General features: G+C 42.3%; 1 protein-coding gene across 1 annotated transcript in view; it reads left to right on the top strand.

The window, feature by feature from the left end:
• The window catches only part of SEC16B (SEC16 homolog B (S. cerevisiae)), a 71,423-nt gene that overhangs the window by 13,355 nt on the left and 49,455 nt on the right, over positions 1–8,613 (top strand). Inside the window, exons 5-9 of the mRNA XM_006887715.1 lie at positions 1,502–1,637; positions 2,466–2,617; positions 3,003–3,064; positions 5,479–5,614; positions 7,237–7,467. Of these exons, the coding sequence (XP_006887777.1) occupies positions 1,502–1,637; positions 2,466–2,617; positions 3,003–3,064; positions 5,479–5,614; positions 7,237–7,467 (717 nt within the window). The remainder of the gene's footprint in view (positions 1–1,501; positions 1,638–2,465; positions 2,618–3,002; positions 3,065–5,478; positions 5,615–7,236; positions 7,468–8,613) is intronic.

Raw genomic sequence — 8,613 nt, 5'->3', positions numbered from 1 at the left:
TCCATCTTCTTTTAATACTTCCTGGATCATTTAACATTCTGCCAAAAGCATCCTTGATTATAGCAACTTGAGGTTTGAATTTGTTCTTCAGTTCCTTGAGCTTAAGAAATGCTGAGCGAATTCGACCCTTTTGATTTTCTGACTCCAGCTGAGGTTTTGAGATAGTTGAGAAGAAGCTGCAGCCAAAAAATTGGGGCTTGAGTCTTTCTCTGAAACCCCAAGTGGACTAGCAATTTATTCTACTAAAGAAGTTGGAAGTTATTAGAATCTTTTCATTTGGATCAGAAAGCAGAACTTGAAACTATTTTTTATTCTTCTCTTCTTCCTTGATGTTCTTAATGTGTGTACCTGCTGGGCTACAAAACAATGCTTTTAATAAAGGTATCAGTTTAGAGAAATTTTAGATTTATTGGAAAGTTTCAAAGTTGCAAAAGAGATGAGTGAGATCGTAGTCTTTGTTACTTGCATTAGTTTATTAATAGTATTAATTTTGTCCCTTTGAGTACATTGTTAAGATTTTTTGAGGGCAGTTGCTGCCACGTATCTAGTGCCTAGAATATACTGTAGTGATGAATAGAAACAACATAATAATAGGAACACAGAACTTGGTTGTGTTGAGACTACTTTGCAGCGTACAAAGAGCTCTTGCCTCCATTGTTTTACCTGGAGGCACCTAGAGTGCAAGTTCCTAAGGACAGGGACCGTATTTCCTTGCCTACCATGGTCCCTAGGGTAAGACACAATGCCTGAAACTGTCGACGCCCAGATACTGGTTGCTTCATGAGCACATGAGTAAATACTTGAGGTGTGTGGGGCAGGTGAAGGGGCGTTGGTAGTTCGATGGTGGAATTCTCACCTTCCATGTGGGACACTTGGGTTTAATTCCTGATTGATGCACATTTTACACAGCCAGCCCCGACTGTCTGTGGAAGTGCGTACATTGCTATTAGGCTGAACAGGTTTCAGTGAGTGGCATTTTGAGACTGAAATAGACCAGGAAGAAAGGCCTGGGATCTACTTCCAAAAATCAGCCAATGAAGAATCCCTTTGGATCACAGTGGTGACCTACACCTGATCGTGAAGACTGGGCAGCATTTTTGATGTGTTATGCAGAGCGGGCAGTGTTTTGATTTGCTGGCCCTCAGATCACGTGAGCTGGGGGCTGACTCACTCAGTTGGCAGTTAACGTCAATAAAGGGCGTGTTTGAGGATATATGTTACAGATAAAGTTATTGAGCTCAGTTTACAGCCCTGGATGGTAACAAAACTGAGATGTGAATTCAGGCCTCTTGACCCTGGGATATGCACTCTTTCCAAAAGCCTATAATACGCTCCTCAGTGTAATTCTTGCCAGTTGAATTATGCCTTCTTTCAACACATCGCTTTCCACCGCATTTTTTTGAAACTGTGAGTTTTGTGTCTTTGAAGAGACCACACGTGAGGACCAGCTCTCCGACGCAGCTTCTGACACTTCCCTTGTCTTTTTGTTTTTTCCCTTCAGTCGTCGTTGACCAGTGAGTCCAACCTGCTCCAGCAGCACGAGTCTGGTCTCAGCTCCAGCAGCTATGAGCTCAGCCAGTACATGACTGAGGCCTCTGATCCTGTGATGGCAGCAGCTTGGAGTCCAGCGCAGGCTGGTGGGTACTAAGTGAGCAAGGATTTGGTTAAACCTAATGAAGAAAGGATTGGCTGGCAAGTCCCTTGGAAAATCACCCTTGGGCTGTATTTCCGAGAACAGACTATGGCATGCTCTTTTGCTTCTGTAGTCTCTTTGGCCAAGCGGCCAGTGGGGTGGCTCCATTTCTCATATTTTCCTTGTACTGGAGATTGCACCATAAGTGATTCTTGGAGGGGAACACTCCCCTTAACCATCATCAAGCTGTGGAGGAGGCACTCCAAGGAGGAGGGCTTTTAAGTGATGGACAAAGAAAATGTAAACTAGAGTTGTTAAGTGCTTTCAAGTCAATTCCAAATCATAGCAACCTGATGTACAACTGAACCAAATGTTGCCTGATCTTGCTCTGTCTTTACCATAGCTGCTGTTTGAGTCCACTTTTTAGCCATTGTGTCCATCAAATTAAGGATCTTCCTTTCTTGTGCTAACCCTGTGCCTTACCAAGCATGGCATCATTTCTAGGTGAAACAAAGGCAGAACACAAGACCCACAATTGCCTGACCTGGGTGTAGAAAATGTCTCTAACAGTATAGGGACCACGAGAGTCAGATCTCCCACCTTAGTTTAGAGGGGAAATCTTGAGGGTTATCGTTTAGGCCAAATCACCAAGTTTTTGCTCTAGATTCTAATGTATTCTTGGAACCTTCACTCTGACTTGGAGTATGAACTTTCTGTAGTCATGTTGGAATCTTGTCTTTGTCTTAGGTGTAACTTAAGATGGAAACATGTTTCTAAATTAGAGAAGTAGTGACAGTCACGCTAACAGTGTTCATTTGTGTTTGTTGGTCAGAGGATGCCTCTGGAGCTGGTCCCAAGGCCCCTATGAAGTTCTATGTCCCTCACGTGCCTGTAAGTTTTGGACCTGGAGCTCAGCTGGTGTGTGTGGGCCTCAGGGCTCCCCCGAGTGGGCAAATGATGCTTATTGAGCTGCACAGCATGGAGGTAAACCGGACTCTGTTTCCTTGGAATGCCAGTATTCTGCTCTCCACCTCCCTTAATATATATCCTTTCCCAGGCATCTCCAAGAATGGGGCACTTTGGTGAGAAACTTGGCCATATATTCCCAAGGTTGAGGAGTTCAGAAACTGAGGGTAATTCTTTCTGGGAAGCAGTCATGCTGGGAGTTTCATTTTCCCTAAGGTGATAATAGGTCATCTTCAGCAACAAGATGACTTTTTATGGTCAGCGTGCTTCCTCTACAAGGTAATGGCCGCATCTTACAACCAGGACCCTGGATTCTGACACTGGACTTGACTGAAAGGGCAGTAGGGTGACGTGGTATTGAAGATCAAATTTGATTTGTTTAAAAATTTTATTGTTGTTCTAGGTTATTCTTGGTGACTCTGAGGAACAAGAGGAGATGAGAACTTTCTCAGGACCCCTGATAAGGTGTGTTCCCACCAGAGCTTCTAAGAAGGGGCTTTTAGAAGCTAGAAAATTGCTGTGCCCAGATCAGATTTTGGGAGATTTGTTCTTGGCCTCCTTGTAGAATTCTCTGTGCTTCAGTATGGAGTCAAATGTGGCCGGAGCCATTGTGACAAGTGATTGTATAATAGAAGAAAATTTAACATAAAGTTTAAAAAATGATCTAAGATCAGTTCCATTTTGCAGAAAACTCTGGCGTTCAATGTGATGAGTAGATATTAGTAGAGAAGCAGAGCACAGCCTGAGAAATCACAGACCAGGAGATTACAGTGAAAAAATTCCTAGAGCTGTGGTCTTGATCTGGAGAGATAACACTGTCAATTTAAGCCTTGGAGTTGCTGAACAATGTACAAGTCTGCCCTCTTCAGGTCTGAGCTAGAACTGCTTCTTTATCATGAAAAAAAATGTCTACAAATGACATTAATTTTTTCATTCAATCACTTATATACATTTGTTTTATACATTAATTACAATTTATTAGTACAGTTAGTTAATTACAATGTCTACCGACCCATTATTGTTATTGTTGTTAAGTGTCGTCAAGTACAACGTATAGCGATGTATCTAGAACCTGGTTCTATAACTATTATCATTTCTCTATGTTCATAGAGTTTCCAGAGGCATTATGGTTTAGAAAGTAGAAGTCACTTCTATTTACAAACCTGAATCTGTCTGAAAGTCCATGATGGTAACTTTTATGGCATTTGACACACCAGTGACACAGTGTTCAGCATTACAGCAACTCCAAGTTACTTCAGTCCAGCAAATAGACAGACCAGTGCTGTCTTAAAAGAACGTTCATCTCCAAATCAAGTAACACTAGGCCTGAGAGCCGCAAGCCCAATGGCTCTACCACTTTTTAAAATACAGGCATGCCCACCAAATGCCGGTTCACTATAAACCAAGACCCCCAGTCTATAGCTCAATGTTAGATAATTCTGGCAAGTCATATCAGCTGACCTCTGCTTGTGGATTAAAACAACAACAACAACAACAACAACAAAAACAACAACAAAAAACAAACCCCAAAACCACCACAATCAAAAGTTCTATACGTGACCCTCATCAAGATGCAAGAAAATATCATCCTGAATCCTTTTCTCTCTCATGTCAGAGATGCTGAGAATTTCACAGGCTACAGGCCATGATCTTTGCAATCACTTGTTATGCATCAGTGAGTTAGACAGTGACCAAGAAGGACAGAAGAAGAATTGATGCCTTTGAGCTGTGTTGCTGGAGAAGAGTATTGAGAGTACCATGGACTGCTAGGAAAACAGATTCATTTTGGAAAGGGTTAAACCAGGTGGCTCCTTGGAGGCAAGGATTCTGGGGCTTCGTCTAACATACTTTGGACATGTTGTAAGGAGAGACCGGTCCTTGGAGAGGAACATCATGCTTGGTAGGGTGGAGGGACGGCGCAGGAGGGGAAGGCCCTCTATGAGGTGGGTTGATTCAGTGACTGGGATAATTGGGATGGGAGTGTCAGAGACAGTGCGATTGGCACAGGATAGAACAGGGTTTAGGGCTATTGTACAAAGGGTCACTGTGAGTCACAAGCAACTCGACAGCACATAACGACAACAAAAACAACATTGTGTAAAATATTATTCTGAAGCTACTCCTCCAATAATATCCTCATATAGTATTTTGAAAGCCCTTTGACCAAAAGATAATTGTTGTCATTATTTATTTTGGAGATTAGATATAGAGTAGGTCACCAAATTAGGGAGCTCAGGTAGCCTAGTCTGTAAGGAGTTGAGCTCTTAACTCAAAGGCAGTGCCTTTCTAGCAGTTCAAATCCACCAGCTGCTCCCTGGGGGATGGTGGACCATCTTCCCCCATGTGATTTACAGCCTCTGAGAACCCACTGGAGAGTTAGCTGTGAGTTGATTCCAACTCCACAGCAAAAAGTTTTGAGACGACCAAGTACTAGAACACTAAAGTACTGGTTCCAACTTAAGTTTTTATTTTATTGAATGATCTTGAGCAAGTTAAAATGCCTACTTATAATTTTCTAATACTTTTTCATATGGAAGTAAGTTTTTTGGATTATATTAATTCTAGGGGAGAAAAGAATGAAGGCTTAGGGGAAGTTGGTAACTTCTCTAAAGTGAATAATACCAGAACCAGATTTAAACCCAAGGCAGTGGGATGCCAAGTCTGCTCTCTTCTCTGTCTGCCACGTGGTCACTTCAGGTCTCTGGGCCTCAGTTTCCTCATCCTCAGAATGGAAGGATGTAGGAGTGAATCTATGCAGTCCTGTCCTGCTTTATAGACTTCTCACTGAAGCCTTGAGGTTGTCAGGACCAGTGGCCCTCACACGAGGCTACGGGAAAGTGCCTGCCTGCTCACTCTCTTCTCTCTGAAATCTCCCACAGGGATGATGTGCACAAGGTGAATATTATGACATTTTGTCAGCAGAAAGCAGCCCGGAGTCGCAAATCAGAAACACCGAGGAGCAGGGACTCAGCCCTACTTTGGCAGCTGCTGGTTCTCCTTTGTCGACAGAATGGGGTCAGTATTACTGCTCTGATGGGGTAGACAGGTGTAGACGGGGCTGACGTAGGTGAGATGGGACATGTTTGGAGTGGTGTAGGCATAGACTAAGGAAGTGCTGGTGGCCTAGTGGTAAGGAGCTGGGCTGCCGATCCAAAAGCAGATGGTTCAAATTCATCAGCTGCTCCATGGAAGAAAGAAGAGCTACCCCTTTCTGTGTGATTTTCAGCTTCTGAAACCCAGCTGGAGGATCAGCTCTGAGTTGGTTCCAATTTATGGCACATATCAACAATAACCATAGCTGGACTAAAATGTAAAACTTTTTGAGATGAATAAAGAATAGGCTTATGGCATAATTATAAATACAATTTTTAAAGAAATGGACAATTGCCTCAAGGAAAAAAATTACCCAAATGCTGATACCAGTTTGCTAATGTGAACCTTTCCCCTGACTGAGGAGTATTGCTCAGTTCCTGGGTTATTACAGAAACTAGGTAACATACCTATTATATTGCAGACATTTCTGGCAAACTTTATATCTTCTGACAGAGTGAAGATAACTTTTGATAGTGATGCTGAATTTTGAAATACAGAGATTGAAGAAAAGGTCCAGGAAGTAATCCTCAGAATAGTGCAAGGAAAGACTATGTGATTAAAAATCGGGAAAGGAGTGGGTCAGTGATATGTCCTGTACCTATACCTTTTCAATCTACATGCAGAACAGATCATCGGGGAGGCTGGGCTCTATGAGGAGGAATGTTGCATCAGGATTGGAGGAAGACTCATCAACAATCTACCTTATGTACATGATACAACTTTCCTTGCAAAACTGAGGAGGACCTCAAGCATTTGCTGCAGAAGGTCAAGGACAGCAGTCTTCAATATGGATCGAAGCTCAACATCAATAAGACAATGATTCTCTCCACTGGACAAATTGGCAGCATCATGATAGATGAAGAGGAGATTGAGATAGTTAACAATTTCAGCTTGCTTGCTTCCACAATCAACACTCTTGGCACCAGTACTCAGGAAATAAAAATATTAATTTCATTGGGAAAATATGCTGTCAGGGACCTCTACAGAGTTCTGAAAAGCAATGATAAGCAACGATGTCAATCTGGAGACTAAGGTGTGCCTGATCCAGGCCATAGTCTTCTCAATTACTTGTTATACATTAGAGAGTTGAACAATGACTAAGGATGACAGATGAAGAGTCAGTGCCTTTGAGTTGTGGTGCTGGGCAAGAATGTTGGACATTCCATGGACTGCCAAGAGAACAGGTTTGTTCTGGAAAGGGTGAAACCAAGTTTCTCCTTAGAGGTAAGGATTTTGAAGCTCTGTCTCACATACTTCAGGTATGTGGCCAGGAGGGACCAGTCCCTGCAGAAGGACATCATGCTTGGAAAGGTTGAGGGACAGCACAAGAGGGAAGACCTTGGATAAGATGGATTGACATAGTAACTGGGATAATGGAGGGCTCAGGATAGGACTGCATTCAGAGCTATTGTGCATAGGATTGCAATGAGTCACAGGTGACTTGATGGCATGTGACAACAACAGTGTTTTACTTCTCCAGCCTAGGCTGCTAACAAGAGACCTCAGAGGATTCTCCCACTAGAGTGACCCTCTTTGCCTTGCAGTCCATGGTGGGGTCTGACATAGCTGAGCTGCTGATGCAGGACTGCAAGAAGCTGGAGAAGTATGAGAGGCAGCCCCCTGTGGCCAATCTCATCAACCTGTCAGACGAGGACTGGCCAGTGATGAGCTCAGGGACCCCGAACCTGCTCACTGGGGAGATGCCCCCAAGTGTGGAGACACCTGCACAGGTTGTGGAGAAATTCACCAAATTGCTCTACTATGGAAGAAAGAAGGTAAGTATACCCCAATCTCATGCTTTCCTATACTTTCAGAAAAGCAATCACACACCACAACTTTCCTCTATCCATGCCTCCTCCAATTTTATGAGTAACAAGCACTCTTTCTAGAGAACTTGGGACATTCACAAAGATACAGAGGAGAAAATAAAAACACTAATAGCCCTATCAGGCAGCTCTGGTAGCCTAACTATAAGAAACTGCACTGAAATTCCAAAGATATGTGGTTTGAATCTAGCATTTGCTCCTTGGGAGAATCTCCTATGACAGTTAACTTTGTCTGGAAACCCTCTAGAGGGTCCACTATGGGTGAGTTCCAACGGGAAGGCACACAACAACAATAGCCCTACCATTAAAAGAGAACCATTGTTAGCAATTTTTAATTTTTCAAATTCATATTTTGTTGTTAAGAATCTCTCTCTCATTGCTGTCAAGTCAGAGATGACTTGTAGTTGACCCTCCAGCGGGCTTTCAGAGGCTCCAAATCATTGGAGAGGAAATTGCTCATCTTTCTCCCTCAGCATCGCTGTGCAGCTTCCTTCAGATTAGGCCACCAGAGCTCCTCTTTCAATTTTCAGTTTCTACATATACACTTCAGTGACACTGATTTTGCAGGTATTCTGAGTTTGCAACTATTCTCACCCTCTTTCTCTGAGTTGTCCCTCCTTCATTAGCATAAATTTACTGCCATGTAAGGATCCTATCTGGTACTTTGCCTTGTTCCTGTCACTTTGATCTAATAAAGATAGTTTTTTAAAAAAGCTTATGCACAAGACAGACATTCTTTATTTTTATTTATGTATATTTTACATTATTTTTCAAAATGGTTTGCTTACAAAGTTTATATACATTATGTTTCACATTATTCTTCATTCACACTGTGTTTCATACATTGCCATACATTGTTTCATAAAATTAATCATCATTAAATTTTTCTTTTTTATTGGTTTGCGTACAAAATTCCTATACATTGTGGTTCACACTTTCCTTCATTCCTATTATGTTTTATACAATCATTCTCATACACTGTAGTTTAGAAAATTAATCCCTATTGAATTATAAACACCATTACACATTCAAGTCCATGCTGGATCTTTCCCATTTACTTTACTCCCTCTCTCCACCCATCAAATTGAGCAGCCC

This window comes from Elephantulus edwardii, unplaced genomic scaffold (assembly GCF_000299155.1).
Source record: "Elephantulus edwardii isolate Elephantulus edwardi_28Jun2011 unplaced genomic scaffold, EleEdw1.0 scaffold00061, whole genome shotgun sequence".
NCBI classification, from domain to species: domain Eukaryota; kingdom Metazoa; phylum Chordata; class Mammalia; order Macroscelidea; family Macroscelididae; genus Elephantulus; species Elephantulus edwardii.
Note: the sequence above shows the minus strand (reverse complement) of the source record. Positions and strands in the feature narration are given on the sequence as shown.